At 46.3% G+C, this 23512-nt stretch overlaps 1 protein-coding gene across 1 annotated transcript; it reads right to left on the bottom strand.

Annotated features, from left to right (window-relative positions):
• Window positions 1-1014: 1014 nt before the first annotated feature.
• LOC119960510 (secreted phosphoprotein 24-like) lies at window positions 1015-19434 on the bottom strand. Its single transcript, XM_038788195.1, has 6 exons — window positions 19316-19434; window positions 16055-16176; window positions 10033-10155; window positions 7192-7326; window positions 5087-5137; window positions 1015-1331 (listed from the first exon to the last, which is right to left on the bottom strand). The coding sequence occupies exons 1-6, from the start codon at window positions 19371-19373 to the stop codon at window positions 1191-1193; spliced, it is 630 nt and encodes a 209-aa protein (XP_038644123.1). The 5' UTR covers window positions 19374-19434; the 3' UTR covers window positions 1015-1190.
• Between the last annotated feature and the right edge of the window lie 4078 nt (window positions 19435-23512).

The raw sequence follows: 23512 nt of genomic DNA, 5'->3' as shown, positions 1-23512 counted from the left end.
CACACCCCCACAATCCAAAGACGTGCAGGGATTGGCCACGCTAAATTGCCCCTTAATTGGAAAAATAACATGAGGCACTTCACAGACTTCATCAAAAAATTATAAAACAGTGTTTGACACTGACATACGTAAGGAAGTAACCAGCTTGCTGAGCAAACTCTTGGTCAGTGAGATAGGTCTTGGGGCGAGAGATGGTGGAAAGGTTCAGGGATGAAAGTCCAGAGCTTGGGACCCACAGGTCGCTGACGACATGGTCGCCAATAACGGGACAATTAAAATCAGGGCCAAAATGAGATAAATTTGGGCAGCACGGTAGCATGGTGGTTAGCATAAATGCTTCACAGCTCCAGGGCCCCAGGTTTGATTCCCAGCTGGGTCACTGTCTGTGTGGAGTCTGCACGTCCTCCCCGTGTGTGCGTGGGTTTCCTCCAGGTGCTCCGGTTTCCTCCCACAGTCCAAAGATGTGCGGGTTAGGTGGATTGGCCATGCTAAATTGCCCGTAGTGTCCTAAAAAGTAAGGTTAAGGGGGGGTTGTTGGGTTACGGGTATAGGGTGGATACGTGGGTTTGAGTAGGGTGATCATTGCTCGGCACAACATCGAGGGCCGAAGGGCCTGTTCTGTGCTGTACTGTTCTATGTTCTATAAATGCAGAGGTATCAGAGGCTTCTGTGGCTGGAAGATATTACTCAGATCTTGAGGTGAGGGGGTAAGGGCATGGATGGGCTTGAAAACAAGGGTTAGAATTTTTTTAAATGAAAAAATATCTGAAAAGTTTCTCTTGAAGCTTCTGAGGCGATGAGTACCAGTTCAGGAGATCACACAGACTAAGTGCGCATTAACTGGAAAATCAGACCACAAACTGGAAATAAAATTGGCAAAACTCTCTTCATGTGACTGCCTTCTGTGAGGAACCTGCCAGAATGTTAAATAATGGAACTTCTTCTCTTGCAGAAATTCTTTTGAAAAGGCTGGAGTCATTTTTAGACCAATCACAGACATGAGACAGGACAATCTGCTTACTAATCAACTTGCTTTATTGCCAGGCTTTCAACTTCTTGTACAACTAGGAAAAGGTTATTGTTACAAATCACAGAATTAAAGGGATAGAAAGAATACTCTACTTTGCAATGCTTCTATTTAAAACAGTCATGTTCGACCGGACTTATGCTCCGCCAACTGTGAATACTGTTTACTCCACCACAGAATTCATATTCTGTTTACGGCGTGGCTTGTTCCTGGAGGATAAATTCCTGCCCTGGGTATTGGGCCTCCTTGAAGAAAAATCATTCGCCTGGTTCTGAGAAAACTTCTTTCGGGAATTCCAGTCCACCTAGCACAGAAAAAAAGAGAATAATAATAATAATCTTTATTGTCATAAGTAGGCTTACATTAACACTGCAATGAAGTTACTGTGAAAAGCCCCTAGTCGCCACATTCCGGCGCCTGTTCGGGTACACTGAGGGAGAATTTAGAATGTCCAAATTACCTGTATATAAATGTGGTAGTCACCACTGTTGTATTATATTGTATATATTGGTATTACGGTAAGGCCTCTGTACTACAGGTACAGGGGTAGATCCCTGCCTGCTGGCTCCGCCCAGTAGGAGGAGTATAAATGTGTGTGCACACCGAGCTGCAGCAAAGAAATAACTGATGCATGTAGAAATGGTACAGCAGTTATCATGGGGGATTTTAATCTACATGTTGATTGGTCGGTCAAGGCAACCTTGAGGAGGAGTTTATAGAATGTATCCGCGATAGTTTCCTAGAACAGTATGTAATGGAACCTACGAGGGAACAAGTGGTCCTAGATCTTGTCCTGTGTAATGAGACAGGATTGATTCATGATCTCATAGTTAGGGATCCTCTCGGAAGGAGCGATCACCATATGGTGGAATTTAAAATACAGGTGGAGGGTGAGAAGGTAAAATCAAATACTAGTGTTTTGTGTTTACACAAAGGAGATTACAATGGGATGAGAGAAGAACTAGCTAAGGTAGACTGGGAGCAAAGACTTTATGGTACAACAGTTGAGGAACAGTGGAGAACCTTCCAAACGATCTTTCACAGTGCTCAGCAAAGGTTTATACCAACAAAAAGGAAGGACGGTAGAAAGAGGGAAAATTGACTGTGGATATCTAAGGAAATAAGGGAGAGTATCAAATTGAAGGAAAAAGTATACAAAGTGGCAAAGATTGGTGGGAGACTAGAGGACTGGGAAATCTTTAGGGGGCAACAGAAAGCTACTAAAAAAGCTATAAAGAAGAGTAAGATAGAGTATGAGAGTAAACTTGCTCAGAATATAAAAACAGACAGTAAAAAGTTTTACAAATATATAAAACAAAAAAGAGTGGCTAAGGTAAATATTGGTCCTTTAGGGGATGAGAAGGGAGTTTTAATAATGGGAGATGAGGAAATGGCTGAGGAACTGAACAGGTTTTTTGGGTCGGTCTTCACAGTGGAAGACACAAATAACATGCTAGTGACTGATAGAAATGAGGCTATGACAGGTGAGGACCTTAAGAGGATTGTTATCACTAAGGAGATAGTGATGGGCAAGCTAATGGGGCTAAAGGTAGACAAGTCTCCTGGCCCTGATGGAATGCATCCCAGAGTGCTAAAAGAGATGGCTAGGGAAATTGCAGATGCACTAGTGATGATTTACCAAAATTCACTAGACTCTGGGGTGGTCCCGGTGGATTGGAAATTAGCTAACGTGACACCACTGTTTAAAAAAGGAGGTAGGCAGAGAGCAGGAAATTATAGGCCAGTGAGCTTAACTTCGGTAGTAGGGAAGATGCTGGAATCTATCATCAAGGAAGAAATAACGAGGCATCTGGATAGAAATTGTCCCATTGGGCAGACGCAGCATGGGTTCATAAAGGGCAGGTCGTGCCTAACTAATTTAGTGGAATCTTTTGAGGACATTACCAGTGCAGTAGATAACGGGGAGCCAATGGATGTGGTATATCTGGATTTCCAGAAAGCTTTTGACAAGGTGCCACACAAAAGGCTGCTGCATAAGATAAAGATGCATGGCATTAAGGGTAAAGTAGTAGCATGGATAGAGGATTGGTTAATTAATAGAAAGCAAAGAGTGGGATTATTGGGTATTTCTCTGGTTGGCAATCAGTAACTAGTGGTGTCCTTCAGGGATCCGTGTTGGGCCCACAATTGTTCACAATTTACATAGATGATTTGGAGTTTGGGACCAAGTGCAATGTGTCCAAGTTTGCAGATGACACTAAGATGAGTGGTAAAACGAAAAGTGCAGAGGATACTGGAAGTCTGCAGAGGGATTTGGATAGGTTAAGTGAATGGGCTAGGGTCTGGCAGATGGAATACAGTGTTGACAAATGTGAGGTTATCCATTTTGGTAGGAATAACAGCAAACGGGATTATTATTTAAACAGTAAAATATTAAAGCATGCTGCTGTGCAGAGAGACCTGGGTGTGCTAGTGCATGAGTCACAGAAAGTTGGTTTACAGGTGCAACAGGTGATTAAGAAGACAAATGGAATTTTGTCCTTCATTGCTAGAGCGATGGAGTTTAAGACTAGGGAGGTTATGCTGCAATTGTATAAGGTGTTAGTGAGGCCACACCTGGAGTATTGTGTTCAGTTTTGGTCTCCTTACTTGAGAAAGAACATACTGGCACTGGAGGGTGTACAGAGGAGATTCACTAGGTTAATCCCAGAGCTGAAGGGGTTGGATTACGAGGCGAGGTTGAGTAGACTGGGACTGTACTCGTTGGAATTTAGAAGGATGAGGGGGGATCTTATAGAAACATTTAAAATTATGAAGGGAATAGATAGGATAGATGCGGACAGGTAGTTTCCACTGGCGGGTGAAAGCAGAACTAGGGGACATAGCCTCAAAATAAGGGGAAGTAGATTTAGGACTGAGTTTAGGAGGAACTTCTTCACTCAAAGGGTTGTGAATCTATAGAATTCTTTGCCCAGTGAAGCAGTTGAGGCTCCTTCATTAAATGTTTTTAAGGTAAAGATAGATAGTTTTTGAAGAATAAAGGGATTAAGGGTTATGGTGTTCGGGCCGGAAAGTGGAGCTGAGTCCACAAAAGATCAGCCATGATCTCATTGAATGGTGGAGCAGGCTCGAGGGGCCAGATGGCCTACTCCTGCTCCTAGTTCTTATGTTCTTATGTTCTTATTTCGTCAGCTGCTGTAGGAGGCCACACATCTCTGTGTAATAAAACCTCGATTACATTCTACTTTTGTCTCGTCGTAATTGATAGTGTGTCAATAACTTTCAAACTCTTACCGTTTATTAACTGTCATTTTAAGGATGGACAAAGCAACAGATAGTGGGATGACAGGTGACAGAATGACATCCAACACTGATCCTGTCATCATTTGTAGGGATTTCCGTTGATGGCTGAGGCCACTCCAGAGAAAATATCAGCGATGCCCACCTTCCACGAAAGAATGAAAATAAGAGAGGTGTCTTTTTCCCAGTCACTCAGTTCTCTCTTGTGTTTGTGGTGAGACTCAAGGCAGGAAAGTGGACTTAGTGAGTGTTAGATCAGCCATGATCTTAGCAAATGGTGGAGCAGACTCGAAGAGAGAACCAAATGGCTGGAAAACATGCACCTTTCCTTTTTTCATTCTTTCATGCAATGTGAGCATCGCTGATATTTTCTCTGGAGGGGTCTCAGCCATCAGCTGACGTGGATTTCCAGGTGAATGGTAGAAATTCACTTCCCTCGTTATCACAAAACAAACATTATTGTATCGACTCCCGTTAGACGACCCGTCCATTATTCACTTCTATTATAGTCAAAGAACTGTAGATTAGAGACCACAGCGCAGGAGATCAAAGTGAAACCACCCATTTAGTAAGAGTGGGCGAGGGGGTTTCCTATGCCAATCTGTCTACCACTCATCTTACATTGGGTCCCACTGAGTGACTCCACTATATTCCCTGTTACTCCTTGAGCTTTAGAGAAGACAGGCATTCTGTTCATCAACTTTTGGAAATCCTGGCGGAAAATCAATTTTAGAATTATCACGGCTACTCAACACCCATGTGCTGAATGTATTATTTGTAATAGTCTTTCAGACTTACTGATGAATAATGTTCATCCTGGAATTGTGGTCGTCTTCCTTGAAATATCACCTGCAATAGAAGATCATTAATGTTAATGTAAATAATCCCACTGAAAGTTGCAGAAAACATGTTGATAAAGAAAAAAGCTTCACCACAGAATTGAAATTGAAATTGAAATGAGGTTTTGAACCTGGGGAATGAAGATGATTGTGAATTCTGAGTGCATTACAGCCTCATAGCTATCCGAGTAGCCAATACTGAATTACTAACTCCAGCTATCCTATTTATTGTGTCCTCTTGAACATCCCAGATTTGAATCACCCCAACATTGGGAACCGCATTTGTCCCACTCACTCCTTATTTGGCGCGTTGTCAATCTTTGGTTTGTAATTCTCCTGTTCTGAAATTTATAACACTAACAGAGCTATCAGTTCTGCCTTATCACACAGATTAGTAATGTGGTTTATGAATTACAGTGCTGGTGTGATGTCACATATGGGGGTCTTATTCTCAAAGACTGCTGGATTGTGTCAATCAGCATGGGCGGAATTCTCTGTTTCTGAGACTGGTGCCAACAGAGAACCCGTGGACTTTCACAACAGAAACATTGTCGCCACACCTGCACTGATTCTGCTACTATTAAGGGGCTAGCACCGGTGCTGTGAGGAACACAATCGTTTCTCATGAAAAATAGTGCGGGCTTCGCCGGGTCCGTGATTGTCAGGAGGCTCACAAGCTGTGGCCGCAGATACACATTACATTCCCCACACACCAAGCCAAAAAGATGGCACTGGTTGTGCTGGAGTGTGCCCATACAGCTGATGGGTCATCCGTGGCCTGGGGGGACACCTGTACGACCCATGGCACCAGGTTCAAAGTGGGCTGTTAACGGTGTGCGCAGATATATGGCTGCCTTGCTGCCTGCAGCAATGGTGCTCCGTGTCCGTCCACCTCCTGGCCATCCCCCACTACTCCCCACCCCATCCCTGGCAGAAGCCCCCCCCCCCCCCCCCCCCCCCCCCACCCCGGCCAGTGGCACAACTGTCAGCAAACTATGGCAATGTTGGACATCTTCCGTACCCCTTCTCTCTCCCTCAGCAGCAGCCACGCCGGTTTCATGATTTTTAAAGGCACAAGTAAACTATGGCGTCGGGAATTCGTCCCATCGGACGCGGAGAATCGCGGAGGCCCTGGAGAGTACCGGGCCAGGCCCGCTAATGATATGCAAATGGTGCCTACTGAACGTGGGGAGTGAAATGCATTGACACCGTTTTTGAGATGACGGAGAATCGTGATTTGGTGTCAAATCGGCGCCTGCCGCGATTTTGGTGTTGGTGTCAGAAGTTATTCTCCGGCCAATCGGATTTCCCTATTTCACCGTCGGCTAACAGAACATCCTGCCCCATGTTCCTTCAGCTGTTCATCGGTTGAATACTAATTGCTCTTACCCAGTCTTCAAAACTTAGAACATAATGTTTAACATTAGATATGATTCCATGATTGGAAAACACTTACTGAACAATCCCCGGTGTGCAAAGAATTACACTAACAAGCAATTTAATATTATCGGTCAGACTCACTTGCACATGCTTGAAGCTACAATATATTCATTGGCAGGAAAAAGGAGTATGTCCAGGAACAGTGTTTTTAAAAAATTAAACAAAGGAATGGGTGAGTCAGTGGTCGCCTTGTGCATTCTTCATGGCAAAGCCTCAACCAATGAAAACCAACTTGCCAACCAATCAGCACCCTTTTCTTATGCAGTATAAATTGTTGCTCCCTTTGAAATTTGGCATTTTTGCATTTGTCCTCATGAGTGCATAGTGAAAAGCTTCGACAGCAAATCACTTTTATATATTTAAAAGTTCTAGTTGGATATTTAACTAATTAAATTGAAATAACTGTAAACATTTGGAATTTAAGGTTTAGCAGAAATTTTTATTGAGTTGAAGCTTGGGGCCTACTCAAGTATTGACCATTTAGACAAGCCTGGGATCAAATGGTTAGGAAATGCCAATCTGAAAAAGCTGTTGTTGTGGCCCAAATTTCATATTGTCTAGAATAAATACCAATGGTGTTTACTGGTATTCAGAATAAACCTGTAGCTTAAAAGAAAAGATTACCTCTTCACTGCTTTCGAAGGAGGCTGATTCACTGCTGCTGTCCATAAATCTATCTCTGCTGTCCATACACTGGAGGTAAACATCAACAACCGCACCGAAGGAATAGCTAACACTGCTGCGGCATGTGGCCATTTTCTAGAGAAACAAAATAAGAATCAATTGGAGGTGAATTAGCAGTTTAAGAACTTAAGAATGAAAGTCAGGAGCAGCCTCTTTGGGTGGCTGAGTGGTGACGGTTGGTGTGGGTATGGGGGTGGACTCCAGGGGTGTTTCGATCCGAGCTCCGTTCCCGACCGGTGCGACGGGCGAAGGGGGGCGCAGGAAACCTATAGGTGCGGGGGCGCGGGGCGTGGGCAGGAAACCTATAGGCGCGGGGGCGCAGGGCGTGGGGGGTTGGGTGGGGTGTAGTGTGAGGGGTACCTTGGCGGTGGTGGTGGTAGTGGTGGAACCTGCAGGTGCCAGGTCCCGGAGTGAACCGGTATCCTGACGGCCGTCGGGGTATTCAATAAAGGTGTAGTGTGGGTTTGAATGTAGCAGTAGGACTTCCGGTTGATGTGATACGGAGCTAAGCCGCACGTTCGGTAGCTCCCGCTATTTTCGGTCTTTTGGGCTCTTTTAAGGGCCCGTGGCGGTACTGGTTGGACTTTTCCCCGTGTGGGAACACTTCCTCTAAGATTCTCCGCTGGTGGATGGCCTGGACCAGGAGCGGAGTGGTCAAAATATCGGCTTTGGAGCAGAGAAAGGTGCGAGGCAAGAAAGGCAAGGTGGCAGCAGGCGGGGAATCAGCAGGGTGGCAGCTGTGGGCGCGGGAGCAGCAGGAGCTGCTTCAACGCTCCTGCAGGGAGCTGAAGGCAGAGATCCTGGGACCGCTGAAGGCCTCCCTGGACACGCTCATAGCGACCCAGACGGCAAAGGGTACGGAGATCCGAGAGCTTCGGCAAAAGGCCTCGGAGAGCGAGGACGAACTCCTGGGCCTGGCTGTGAAGGTGGAGTCGCACGAGGCGCTCCACAAGGAGTGGTCAGCGAGGATGGAGGAGATGGAGAACCGCGCCCGTCGGAAGAAACTGCGGATTCTAGGCCTCCCAGAGGGGCTGGAAGGTTCGGATTTGGGGGCCTATGTGGCTATGATGCTGAACTCGCTAATGGGCGCAGGGTCGTTCCAGGGACCCTTGGAGCTGGAGGGTGCCCATTGGGTGCTGCTGAGGAAACCCAGGCCAAACGTGCCGCCTCGGGCGATGCTGGTCCGTTTTCACCGCTTCGTCAACCGTGAGCGTGTGCTGAGATGGGCGAAGGAGAGGAATAGTAAGTGGGAGAATGCGGAGGTCAGGATCTACCAGGACTGGAGTGCGGAAGTGGCAAAGAGAAGGGCTGGTTTTAATCGGACGAAGGCAGTGCTCCAGAAGATGGGGGTCAAGTTTGGCCTGTTACAGCCGGCATGCCTCTGGGTCACTTATAAAGACCACCAACTCTACTTTGACTCTCCGGGGTAGGCCTGGGCTTTCATCCAGGCAGAGAAGCTGGACTTGAACTGAGGACTGAGGGCTCGGGAACGGTGTACACAGCCCGGAGGCTTTGTCCTCCTTGGTATCCTTTCGCTTTTATTGGTTCTATTTGATGATGTCTTTTTGCTGTTCTGCTTTTTTGCTTTTTTGGTGACTGTTATCTGTTTACTTGGCAGTGTTGTCATGTCTGGTTTTTTTTCACTGGTTGAGAGTTTGGAAGTGGTTCGCGGTCCTGTTGGGTCATGTGCCCGTCTTTTCCCGCGTGTTGGGTCGGGGGGGGGCGGGGCTCGGGATGGAAGCGCGGGCTTCACTCCCGCGTTGGAGGAGCAGTGGGCGGGGCCGGCACTGGGAGGATGCGCAGTGGTTGTGTTGCACTGGAGGGGGTCATTGGGGCGGCGGGAGCAGCCGGGGTCTGCAGGAGTCGGCTGACTTACGGAAGTACAATGGAAGAGGTTATGCAGCTAGGGGGGGCCCTAGCTTGTGGGGGGGTGGGGGGGAGGGGGGAGGAGTCTTGGGGGGGGAATAGTGGGGGATACCGGGTTGCTGCTGGGATGGCTGAGAAGGGGCTGGAGCATGTAGAGGGGGTCGGGATGGGGGTCTGTCGCTGTGGGGAACAGGCTCAGCGGGGGGCGCGGGCATGTGGTGGACTGAGGAAGGGTAATGGCCAGAACGGAGAGTGATGGATGTTTATCAAGTAAGGGCATCACAGAATGTGGATCAAAAGTGAGATTCAGATTAACCATGATCTTGTTAAATGTTCTCCCCTTGGTCTTATCTTCATCATGGAGTTTGAAGGTTAGGCCATCTCTCCCCCTCTCCTCCTCTCACCCTCTCTCCTCCCTGAACCCTCCCTATTTCATAGATGTTAAAAACTAAATTATATTGTACAACACATGGACTGCAGCGCTTCAAGAAGGCAGCTTATCACCACCTTCTCAAGGGCAATTAAGGGTGGGCAACAAATGCTGGCCTACATCCCGGAAAGCAAATTTAGATTGTAGCCAAGCCTCTCAAAATTTTTCAGCACGATCGTACATTATTCAGAGCATTTCCCATCAATTTAAAGTCACTGCTTTGGCTGATGACATAAAATGGCCAATAACAAATTAATCACTTGTTATACACCCCACCTCTGAGGATGAAAACAAATTCAACAGATTCTAAACCTTATTGGCTCTGAATTCCCAACTCACGGAATTTGCGATGAAGTGTTGCGAATTAAAAAGCATCCCCAATAGTTGTTACGACATCGAGACTGTGTTGAACCTGTGCCCTATCCCCACTTTGCCTGGCTTTACATAACATGCACAATTTTGAAAACATTTCCATGAGTACTCACAGCTAAGGGGTCATTGTTGAGCTCACAGTTTACACTATCAAATCCACCAGTTTTGGGACACATGGTTTCCCTTGCAGTAAATCTTAAATCCACCTCCAATTCGTTTGGTCCTGTTGGAGTTATCTGGGAAAGAAAATATTGAATTTATCGACAGGATTCTTCACGGATCAATCACCAGCTTGATTATAATATAAAGGAAATCCTGACACTCGCTGGTCACAAACTCACTGTCACCCCAGGAACATTTATTCTACAGGTTAAATACATATCTTCTGCACATAGCACATGAAGGGTTAATTTTGCAAGGCTCCTTCATTGATTAAGATAGTGGTGAGCTTGGGCTCCAGGAATCAGAGCTATCAGTTTATCACAATAACTTGCATTTATAAAGCACCTTTATCGGAGTACAAGGTGCTTCACAGGAATAAAAGGTGCTTCGCAGGGGAGGATGTGGCATTGTGGTATTGTCATTGGACTTGAGAAGGGCAGCACGGTAGCATGGTGGTTAGCATAAATGCTTCACAGCTCCAGGGACCCAGGTTCGATTCCCGGCTGGGTCACTGTCTGTGCGGAGTCTGCACGTCCTCCCCGTGTGTGCGTGGGTTTCCTCCGGGTGCTCCGGTTTCCTCCCACAGTCCAAAGATGTGCGGGTTAGGTGGATTGGCCATGCTAAATTGCCCGTAGTGTCCTAAAAAGGTTAAGGGGGGGGGGTTGTTGGGGGTATAGGGTGGATACGTGGGTTTGAGTAGGGTGATCATGGCTCGGCACAACATCGGTTGCCGAAGGGCCTGTTCTGTGCTGTACTGTTCTATGTTCTATGGTAATCCAGACACCCAGGGATAATGCTCGGGGGACCCGGCAGATGGTGACCCTGAAACCATTGCTGATTGTCAGACCAACCCATCTGGTTCACTAATGTCCTTTCGGGAAGGAAATCTGCTGTACTTTCCGGGTCTGGCCTACATGTGACTCCAAATCCACAACAATGTGGTTCACTCTTAAAATGCCTCTCAGCTCGAGGGGAATAAGGGATGGCACAAATGTTGGCCTTGTCTGCGATGCCCGCATCCCATGAAAGACTTCGGAAAAATATAAACAAAATTTGAGACTAGGCTACGTAAGGAGATATTTGTTCAGAGTCCCAAAGGTTTATTTAAAGAGGACACTTTAAAATAGGAGAGAGAGGTAAGCGAGGTTTCGTGGATAATCTCCGATTTTAATTGATAGCTGAAGGCACAGTGGCCAAATGGCGGAGCAATTGAGCATGAGGCCAGTAATAGAACAAAACAGAGATTCTGGAAGTTTGTGAGGTTGGAGGAGATTACAAAGACAGGGAGGGACGAGAGTACATGGAAGGATTTGAAAACAAGGATGAAAATGTTAACATCGAGGCATTGCTTAACTGGGAGCCAATGTAGGCCAGTGGAACAAGGGTCGATAGGTGAACATGACTTGATGCTTAGTACGTGACACACTTAATCAAAACCATGGCTCTCACATCGCACGTGCGCTCGAGAGTTACAAGTTAGCTAGGAAGGATCTAAAGAAAGAACTAAGAAGAGCCAGGAGGGGACATGTCTTTGGCAGGTAGGATCAAGGATAACCCTAAAGCTTTCTATAGATATGTCAGGAATAAAAGAATGACTAGGGTAAGAGTAAGGCCAGTCAAGGACAGTAGTGGGAAGTTGTGCATGGTCTGAGGAGATGGGAGAGGTGCTAAATGAATATTTTTCGTCAGTATTCACACAGGAAAAAGACGATGTTGTCGAGGAGAATACTGAGATACAGGCTACTAGACTAGAAGGGCTTGCGGTTCATAAGGAGGAGGTGTTAGCAATTCTGGAAAGTGTTAAAATAGATAAGTCCCCTGGGCCGGATGGGATTTATCCTAGGATTCCCTGGGAAGCTAGGGAGGAGATTGTTAAGCCTTTGGCTTTGATCTTTAAGTCATCTTTGTCTACAGGAATAGTGCCAGAAGACTGGAGGATAGCAAATGTTGTCCCCTTGTTCAAGAAGGGGAGTAGAGACAACCCCGGTAACTATAGACCAGTGGGCCTTACCTCTGTTGTTGGCAAAGTATTGGAAAGGTTTATAAGAGATAGAATGTATAATCATCTGGAAAGGAATAATTTGATTAGAGATAGTCAACATGATTTTGTGAAGGGTAGGTCGTGCCTCACAAACCTTATTGAGTTCTTTGAGAAGGTGACTAAACAGGTGGATGAGGGTAAAGCAGTTGATGTGGTGTATATGGATTTCAGTAAAGCGTTTGATAAGGTTCCCCATGGTAGGCTATTGCAGAAAATACGGAGGCATGGGATTCAGAGTGATTTAGCAGTTTGGATCAGAAATTGGCTAGCTGGAAGAAGACAAAGGGTGGAGGTTGATGGGAAATGTTCAGATTGGAGTCCAGTTACTAGTGGTGTACCACAAGGATCTGTTTTGGGGCCACTGCTGTTTGTCATTTTTATAAATGACCTGGAGGAGGGCGTAGAAGGATGGGTGAGTAAATTTGCAGATGACACTAAAGTCGGTGGAGTTGTGGACAGTGCAGAAGGATGTTACAAGTTACAGAGTAAGAAGTCTTACAACACCAGGTTAAAGTCCAACAGGTTTGTTTCAAACACGAGCTTTTGGAGCACGGCTCCTTCTTCAGGTGAAAGCTCCGACAGGTGGCAAATGGTGTTTAATGCAGAAAAGTGTGAGGTGTTTCATTTTGGAAGGAATAATAGAGTACTGGGCTAATGGTAAGATTCTTGGGAGTGTGGATGAGCACAGAGATCTCTGTGTCCATGTTCATTGATCCCTGAAAGTTGCCACCCAGGTTGAGAGGGTTGTTAAGAAGGCGTGCGGTGTGTTAGCCTTTTATTGGTAGAGGAATTGAGTTTCGGAGCCATGAGGTCATGTTACAGTTGTACAAAACTCTGGTGCGGCCACATTTGGAGTATTGCGTGCAGTTCTGGTCGCTGCATTATAGGAAGGATGTGGAAGCATTGGAAAGGGTGCAGAGGAGATTTATCAGGATGCTGCCTGGTATGGAGGGAAGATCTTATGAGGAAAGGCTGAGGGACTTAAGGCTGTTTTCGTTAGAGAGAAGAAGGTTAAGAAGGTTAAGAGGTGACTTAATTGAGGCATACAAGATGATCAGAGGATTAAATAGGGTGGACAGTGAGAGGCTTTTTCCTCGGATGGTGATGTCTAGCACGAGGGGACATAGCTTTAAATTGAGGGGTGATAGATATAGGACAGATGTCAGAGGTAGGTTCTTTACTCAGAGAGTAGGAACGGCGGTGGAATGCCCTGCCTGTAACAGTAGTGGACTCGCCAACACAAATGCATTCAAATGGTCATTGGATAGACATATGGATGATAAGGGAATAGTGTAGATGGGCTTTAGAGGGGTTTCACAGGTCGGCGCAACATCGAGGGCCGAAGGGCCTGTACTGTGCTGTAATGTTCTATGTTCTATGCTGTCAATCAAATGGTTGTAATCCAATTACAAACGTTTAGTGATCTGGGAGTAAATCCACAACCCATTCACTCTGTAAGCCTGGAAGAGTGGAGCTGGACAGATCTGATCTTAACTGCAAAGTTTGTTGCCTTTTATAAAATTAGCTCATATTATTATAACAGAGAGCAAGGGATGATCTTACAAATACCAACACACAAACCCGGAGTTTGTAATCATTATCACTTCAAAAACTGATTACAAAATCCATGTGACAGGGAGGCTGCAGCAGTTGACATTCAAACTGCTGCAATGGCACAAAGACACTTGATTATTTCAGAAATGTTTGAAAAAACACAAAGATATTTATAAGGAATTTAAAACTAATCATATCTTCCCCTGACCCATTGCTAAATTGTCCTGATGGTGATATTTCCTTGGACTTATCAGCTAGAGTCACATGTAGGTCAGACAGGGTAAGGATTTAATAATAATAATCTTTATTGTCACAAGTAAGCTGACATTAACACTGCAATGAAGTTACTATGAAAACCCCCTAGTCGCCACACTCCGCCGCCTGTTCGGGTTCACAGAAGGAGAATTCAGAATGTCCAATTCACCTAACAGCACGTCTTTCGGGACTTATGGGAGGAAACCGGAGCACCCAGAGGAAACCCACACAGACACAGGGAGAACGTGCAGACTCCACACAGACAGTGACCCAGGCCGGGAATTGAACCTGGTACCCTGTCGCTGTGAAGCAACTGTGAAAACCACTGTGCTGCTTCCCTTCCCAAAGGACATTAGTGAACCAGATGGGTTTTTACAACAATCGATGATAGTTTCATTGCCCCCTCACTGAGACTAACTTTATATTCCAGATTTTATTCATCAAATTTAAATTCCACCAGCTGCTTTGGTGGGATTTGAACCCATCTGCCGTGGTGGGATTTGAACCCATTTCCCCAGAGCATTAGCCTGGTTGTCTGGATCACTAATCCAGTAACATTGGTCAGTTTCTTTCAGACCTCGAGGCGAGTTCCCAGAGAGGGATCAGACTGGTAGAAGTTTGGATAATTCTTATTGGACTAGGAGATGGTCCAAAATTATAACAAGGAGAAAAGGTTTGTGACATTTTGTATGAGAAACCTCCAGTTTAGGGATCACGTGTTAAGCAACTTAAAAAAAAATAAAGTTAGAGTACCCAATTAATTTTTTCCAATTAAGGGGCAATTTAGCGTGGCCAATCCACCTACCCTGCACACCTTTTGTGTTGTGGGGGTGAGACCCACGCAGACACGTGGAGAATGTGCAAACTCCACACGGACAGTGACCCAGAGCCGGGATCGAACCTTGGACCTTGGCGCCGTGAGGCAGCAGTGCTAACCATTATGTCACTCTGCTGCCCAATGTGTTAAGCAACAGGAAGAGTGTTATTCCTCTGTCCATTCCTACTAAAAATTACAATTGAGATCCCAGCTATGTCATGAGACCTGAATTGCATTTTAAATGTGGCCTCCTGCCAGAAACAGGAAAGAAGCAGCAGAAACAAAAACAGAAAATGCGGCAAACGCTCAGCAGGTCTGGCAGCATCTATGGAGAGAGAGAGACAGAGTTAATGTTCCAAGTCCGTCTGACTCTTCTACAGAGCCCATACCAACTGCACCACCTGAAGATCCCTGCCAAGGTGGCAGTGCCTGATAATAAGCTTCAACGGCATGGAGACTGACCTTTCATAATGGCAGGATACCTCAAATCAACTTTCAACCAATTAAGTGATTTTGAAGCGTAGTCATTATTGTAACATAAGAAATGGGGCAGCTAATTTTCACAAAGCAAGATCCCAGAAGCAGCAATGTGCTAATAGCCAGATGTGGGTGTAACCTGTTCTATGCAATTTTGATTGGAAGTTAATTATCGGGACCAGTACACTGAGTCGAAACCTCCCTAAAGTAGAGCCATAGGATCTTTAATGTCCCCTTGAGAGGGCAAATGGGGCTGCAGTTTATTGTCTCACCTGAAAGAGAGCACCACCAACAGTGCAGCACTCCCTCATTGGAGTGACAGCCTACACTTCTGTGCTCAAATCTCTGGATTGGGATTTGAACCCACAACCTTCTGAGCTGGACACAAAAGTGGAACTGTCCGAGCCATGACTAACCCAAAGCCATTCACATGACTACTAACAATCCATTTACCTCCACACCCATCCTAAAGAACAAAACCAGGAGGACAGAGACAAAGATCAAAGACCAGGAGAAACAGAAATATAAACAGAGAGTAAAATGTATGGGGAGAGTTAGAGTGCGGAAACACAAGATATTTTTCCCAATGGGAGAGATAAAGGGCGGATGGATAATGAAGAGATACAGAGAAAACCTAAGGGGAAAAGTCAGAAAAGAGAGTGGGAAAGAGAGAAATAACCGGACATGATGGGAAAGAAAGTGTTAGAGGCAGAAATCGAGTGACAGAACCAGGTTGAAAGAATAGAAGACAGAGTCGACTGAACAACGCAAAATAGAATTTAGAGGCACATGGAACAAATTAGATTGTGTAAGATTGAATACTGCTTACGTAAAGCAACTCATTACTGGTTGCCCCGAGCAGGTAGGCACTGATTGTGTTTCTGTTCAGCTGCAGAATAGATTCTCTCAGGGCATCATCAACGATTGGTGTGAAATCAGTCATTGGTATCCCTAGAAAATAAGATGAGAAAGTTGTGGTGGCACCAATACTTATGTCCTTTTTAACGAAGAGACTGTGTTTCCTCTGAAAGATGTAATCAGCATTTGTTCTTTTTTAAAACGCAATTTATTCAAAGTTGTATCAAGGTAGGTTACAGCAAATAAACACCTTGGGAAACATTCTTACCAACAATCAACTATACAGTTTGTACAGAATTTTCTCCTTTTTCACCTCCCCACCCCCCTGCGACGAACAGCTCCTCATACACGGTTACAAACATCCCCCACCTTTTCTCAAACTCCCCTGCTGAGCCCCTTAAATTATACTTTATCTTCTTTAATCGCAGGAAGTCATACAGGTTACCCAACCATGCTGCTACCCCCGGTGGCGATGCCGACCGCCACTCCAGCAAAATTCATCGGTGTGCAATCAGAGAGGCGAAGGCCAAGACATCGGCCATCCTCCTCTCCATGAACTCCGGCTTCTCTGAAACCCCAGATATCGCCACCGAAGGGTCTGGGTCCACCTCCCTCCTCCACTATCCTGGCTAAGACCACGAACACTCCCACCCAGAAACTTCCCAATTTTTCACAACCCCAAAACATGTGCACGTGATTCGCTGGCCCTCACCCACACCTCTCACACTCATCTGCTACCCCCCAGAAAGAATCTACTCATTCTCACCCGAGTCATATGCACCCTGTGCACCACCTTAAACTGTATCAGGCTCATCCTTTCACAAGAGGAGGTCCTGTTTACCCTTTGCAGTGCCTCAATCCATACTTCCCAATTGATCTCCATTCCCAACTCCGCTTCCCATTTCTCCTTGATCTTCCCCACCCGCTCGCCTCCCTGCTCCCCCAGCCACTTATATATATCCCCAATTCTTCCCTCCCCTTCCACATCCGGAAGCAGCAGTCGCTCCAGCATGGTGTATCCCGGCAATCTAGGGAACCCCTTCTCGACCTTCTGTGCTACGTCCCTAACCTGTAGATACCTGAACTATCCCCTCGGCAGCTCTACCCTCTCCCTTAGTTCCTCCAGACTGGCGAACCCTTCCTCCAAATACAAATCCCTCACCTTGACCAGCCCCACTTCCCTCCACCTCCTGTATACACTATCCATCCACCCTGGCTCAAACCCATGATTCTCACACAGCGGCATTAGCACCAACATCCCTTCCACCCTAAAATGCCTCCTCAGCTGATTCCATATCTTCACAATGGACTGCACCACTGGGCTCCCGGAATACCTGCTCGGATATATTGGCAAAACTGTCGTTACCATAGCCCTCAAACTAGACCCCTTACAAGATTCCTCCTCCATCCTAACCCACTCTACCCCTTCTGCTTCCCACCACCGCCGCACCTTGTCCACATTCGCCACCCAATAATAATGAAGCAAGTTCGGCAATGCCACCCAACCCCTGCTGCCTCTGCCTCTGTAGCAGGGTCCTCCCCATCCTCGGCACCTTCCCCGCCCATACAAAGTCAGAGATGATTGTGTCCACTTTCTAAAAATAGTATAAAGATTTGGTATAAAGATCGGGAGAGCCTGAAAGATAAACAAGAACCTCAGCAGAATATTAATTTTCACCACTTGGACCCTCCCCACCAACGTTAAGTGCAGTGTATCCCACTTCTTAAGATCCTCCCTGGCCTCCTCCACCAGCTTCGTTAAATTCCACTTATGGAACCCCGTCCATTCCCTCACTACCTGAATCCCCAAGTACCTAAACCTATCCCTCACTACTGTAAATGTCATCCCCCCCTAAATTAGCCCGCTGTGCCAGCTCATTCCCTGGGAAGCCCTTGCTTTTCCCTACATTCAGCTTGTCGAGAACCCTCAAAACCTCCCCAACAGGCCCAGAATCCTTCCCATACGCTCTAACTGATTTAAAACATACAGCAAGAGGTCATCGGCATAGAGCGACACCTGATGCTCCCTCTGTCCCCTCATTATCCCCTGCCACTCTCCTGACCCCCTGAGAGCCATCGCCAATGGCTCTATGGCCAGCGCAAACAGCAGCCGCAACAGCGGGCACCCCTGCCTCGTACCCCTGTGTAAGTCAAAGCTTCGTGAGCTCAAATCATTCGTCCTCACCCTCGCTCTTGGCGCCACATACAGAAACCGCACCCATGCCACAAATCTCGGCCCAAACCCAAACCTTCCCAAAACTTTGAACAAGTACCGCCACTCCACCCGATCAAATACTTTCTCCACGTCCATGGACACCACCACCTCCGGTACCAGAGCTCTCGACGGATTCATCACCATATTCAACAGCCGTCTTATATTACTTGCAAGCTGCCTGCCCTTCACAAAGCCTGTTTGATCTTCTGCAACCACCCCCGGGGCACAATCGTCCATCCTCCCCGCCAACAACTTAGTCAATACGTTCACATCCATGTTCAATAGTGATATGGGTCTACACGACCCACATTCCACTGGATCCTTCCCTTTTTTTGGGATTAGTGTGATTACTGCCTGCTTCATCGTTTCCGGCAACTCTCCCTTATCCAGTACTTCATTAAACGCCCCCAGCAGATGTGGTGCTAGGATCCATCGCAAATTCCTGATAAAATTCTGCTGGGTACCCATCCGGCCCAGGGGCCTTCCCCGACTTCATACCCCTGATACTATCCAGCACCTCCCTCAGATCCAGGGGCTCCTCCAATGCCTGCCTCATTGCTTCCTCCACCTGGGGAAATTCCAGCTTGTCCAGAAACCACCCCTTGTCCCTCTCCTCTCCTCCTGGTCTACCTCATAAAGTCCCTGGTAATACTCTCTAAATGCCTCATTTATCTTCCCTGGCTCTGACTCTACATCCCCAGCCCCAGTCCGGATCTTCAATATTTCCCTGGACGCAGCCTGCCTCCGCAGCTGGTGTACCAGCATGCGGCTCGCCTTCTCCCCATACTCGTATTGCACCCCTCTTGCCCTACGCAGTTGCCCTACCGCACTCCCCGTTGTCAGCCTGTCAAATTGCCCCTGCAACCTTTTCCTCCTCGACAATCCTTCCACGGTGTGCACCCTCGAATATTCCCTGTCCACCTCCACTATCTCGCTCACTAGATGGTGAAATCAACATTTGTTAATTAAAGAATTAAAAAATAAAACTTAACATTTGAGAATGGCTTCAGTACATACCAGATGAGTATTGGAGTGTCTGCAATGCAGCAAGAACCAGGAGAACTGAACGCATCATGTTTGAGTGAGGAAGTTTGATTGTAATCAGTTGTGAATGATGCCTCTATCTCTCTCTCTCACTGAGCCTTTATCCGTTGATTGCTTTTTATATGCTTCGATCTCTTCAAGTAATGACTCACAGTTTTCACAACCAATGTTTCAAAGACTGAAACCACAACATTTAAATGACTGAAATCATTTTGCTGTCAGCTTGATAATTGGTAGCTGAACAACTTAATAATTTTGGAAAGAATGTAGACATGTTATCCATTTGTTTATTGCAAATTCAAGCATGGGATGATCATCTCAAAGTTAAAGGGCCAGACACTAATGTATTATGTATTTAATATTTTTCTAGTTTTTTCCAATGAAGGGGCAATTTAGCATGGCCAATTCACCTAGCCTGCACATCTTTGGGTTGTGAGGGCGAAAACCACGGAAACACGGGGGGGGGGGGATGTGCAAACTCCACACAGACAGTGACCTGGGGCCAGGATTCAACCTGGGACCTCGGCTCCGTGTGGCAGCAGTGCTAATCACTACGCCACCGTGCTGCCCTATATTTTTCTAGTTGACAGTTATCAGCTGCTTTTATTGATTTATTGTGTGAAAGGTAGACTCATTGGACACAGTCGATGTCAGGTTCTCATATCCACAAGTACATCAAAATCAGGAAAGGTTTCAATAGAGTAAGCAGGGAGATAGAGTGGAATTGAATTCCCAAACTGTGGTGAGTTTGGAGATGGGAGGACATTTAATTGAGATAGAAAAAGTGTGTTGGGGATCGCACACCTTCTTTCACCTGCCCCAATTAAGTCTGGGACGGGAACGCTCTTGGCCGCCTTGTTGCTCCCTTACAAACTAAGGCCATTAACTGGGCAATTAATGTCCACTTAAGGGCCTTATGCTACTGCTGCTGCACAGCAGATGATATTCAACCAGTGTCAGGCAAGTCAGTTGAAAGGCAAATGCTGTAAAGTTTGTTTGTGGGCTCCCTGGATTGTGGGGTGAGGATAGAGGCTTTGGCAGAGGGTGCCTCGTTGTCAATGCCTGATCGAGTCTTGTCATCAGGAAATGGGTCCAATGAGAGCCACCATCCTGTGTTTTCTTCCAAGCTGTCACAACCCCCATCAGTGGATTATTCCTCATGACCTCACCCCCCAGCCTCACTCTCTCCTGTGTAGTACTGAGGCAGTGCTTCACCTTTTGAGGTGCCATCTTTTGGATGAGACATTAACGGCAGTTCTTCTTGCTCTGTCAGGTAAGTGTAAGAGATTGAAATGTTTTCTGGATGTATGTACATGCAATATGTGTTCAAAACTCATCTTCAGGTCATTAACAGCAGAGATCCCTCAATGGATAAAGGTCACTGAGGACCAGAAGATCCATCTCGAGCTGATCTTAGCTAGGTTGCCACTGGGAGGATTTAGAATTGGACTCATGCCCTAGAAGGTGGATGTGAAAGTAAATAGCCGGGATTCTAATTCACCAATAGTCCTGGTGGAAATTGCATTATGCTGATGGTGTTTGACATCAGCAGCAGCAGAGGTGAGCATTAACAAGGCCAAATAGCCTGATGATACTAAATGTTGAGGCTCAAGCATGAAGTACATCAGTTTGGACAAATGGGCTAATATCTTTCATCAAGATCTTTACCGGAGGGGGTTTGTGGGGGACAATTCGGGGGCACAATTTAAGAATAAGAGGTCTCCCTTTTAAGAGAGCGATGAGGAGAAATCTTTTCTCTCAGAACGTCATTAGAGAGTGGTTTTCTCTCCAGCAGTGGAGGCTGGGTCTTTCAGTTTATTCAGGACTGAGTTAGAATCGTAGAATTTATAGTGCAGAAGGAGGCCATTCGGCCCATCGAATCTGCACCGGCTCTTGTAAACAGCACCCCACTTAAGCCCACACCTCCACCCTATCCCTGGAAGTCCACCTAGCCTTTATTTGGATACTAAGGGCAATTTAGCATGGCCAATCCACCTAACATCATTCAGGACTTGTGGGAGGAAAGTGGAGCACCCGGAGGAAACCCACGCAGACACGGGGAGAATATGCAGACTCCGCACAGACAGTGACCCAAGCCGGGAATTGAACCTGGGACCCTGGCGCTGTGAAGCCGCAGTGCTAACCACTGTGCTACCGTGCTGCCCTAGAGTTTTATAAACAAGGGGGTTAAGGGTTAATGGGGACAGACAGAACAGTGGAGCTGAGACCAGAGCGAGAGCAGCCATGATTTTATTGAACAGTAGAGCACGATTGAAGAGTCGAATTGTCTGCTCTTGCTCCTAAACCCTATGTTCCCTATCATATGCGGCTAACTCTAGAATTTTCACCAGTGAATTGTCAAGCAGGGAAAACAGAAGGGCAAATTGAGAAAATTATATGTCGATTTATTGATGATATTTATGTTTTCAATTGAACATCAACTGACCAAACTGGAGATGTATCCTCACATTCTCACCAGCTGCACCGATTAAATAATAAGTGGATGTATAATAATTCTATAACGGTGTCCTAGGCATTAAAATGCAGTGACCAGAGACAGCTATAGAGTGCGATACACTTCTTTCAGTTGATAGGTTTAAGAGCTGGATTGGGGTAAACATGTTATATCTCAGAATCAGTTCAGAGAAGGTTCACTCTAACTGATACTGATAGATAGAGAAATACAGAACAGAACAGGCCCTTCAGCCCACGATGTTGCGCCGAACTTTTGTCCAAGGTTAATCATAGAATTTTGGACAATTTTTCATGGCCAATCCACCCAACCTGCACAACTTTGGACTGTGGGAGGAAACCGGAGCACCCGGAGGAAACCCACGCACACATGTGGAGGATGTGCAGACTCCACGCAGACAGTGACCCAAGTCGAAATCGAACTTGGGGCCCTGGATCTGTGAAGCAATTGTACTATCCACAATGCTACCGTGCTGCCCTTAAGAAGAAGTTAATCTACACTCCATTATTCTACCCTAATCCATGTACCTATCTAATAGCCGTTTGAAGGTCCCTAATGTTTCCGACTCAACTACTTCCACAGGCAGTGCATTCCATGCCCCCACTACTCTCTGGTAAAGAACCTACCTCTGACATCCCCTCTATATCTTCCACCATTTATCTTAAATTTATGTCCCCTTGTAATGGTGTGTTCCACCCGGGGAAAAAGTCTCTGACTGTCTACTCTATTCCCCTCATCATCTTATAAACCTCTATCAAGTCGCCCCTCATCCTTCTCCGTTCTAATGAGAAAAGGCCTAGCACCCTCAACCTTTCCTCGTATGACCTACATCTCCATTCCAGGCAACATCCTGGTAAAGCTCCTTTGCACCTTTTCCAAAGCTTCCACATCCTTCCTAAAATGAGGCGACCAGAACTGCACACAGTACTCCAAATGTGGCCTGACCAAGGTTTTGTACAGCTGCATCATCACCTCACGGCTCTTAAATTCAATCCCTCTGCTAATGAACGCTAGCACACCATAGGCCTTCTTCACAGCTCTATCCACTTGCGTGGCAACTTTTAAAGATCTATGATCATAGACCCCAATATCTCTCTGCTCCTCCACATTGCCAAGAACCCTACCGTTAACCCTGTATTCCGCATTCATAGTTTGTCCTTCCAAAATGGACAACCTCACACTTGTCAGGGTTAAACTCCATCTGCCACTTCTCAGCCCAGCTCTGCATTCTATCTATGTCTCTTTGAAGCCGACAACAGCCCTCCTCACTATCCACAACTCCACCAATCTTCGTATCATCTGCAAATTTACTGGCCCACCCTTCAACTCCCTCATCCAAGTCGTTAATGAAAATCACAAACAGCAGAGGACCCAGAACTGATCCCTGCGGTACACCACTGATAACTGGGCTCCAGATTGAATATTTGCCATCCACCACCACTCTCTGTCTTCTATCGGTTAGCCAGTTTGTTATCCAACTGGCCAAATTTCCCACTATCCCATGCCTCCTTACTTTCTGCACAAGCCTACAATGGGAAACTGTATAAAATGTCTTAGTAAAATCCATGTACACTACATCCACTGCTTTACCTTCATCCACATGCTTGGTCACCTCCTCAGAGAAGTCAATAAGACTTGTTAGGCAAGACCTACCCCTCACAAATCCGTGCTGACTATCGCTAATCAAGCAGTGCCTT

The sequence above is a fragment of the Scyliorhinus canicula genome, chromosome 2, assembly GCF_902713615.1.
Source record: "Scyliorhinus canicula chromosome 2, sScyCan1.1, whole genome shotgun sequence".
NCBI classification, from domain to species: Eukaryota; Metazoa; Chordata; class Chondrichthyes; order Carcharhiniformes; family Scyliorhinidae; genus Scyliorhinus; species Scyliorhinus canicula.
This window is presented reverse-complemented; position numbering and strand designations above follow the sequence as displayed.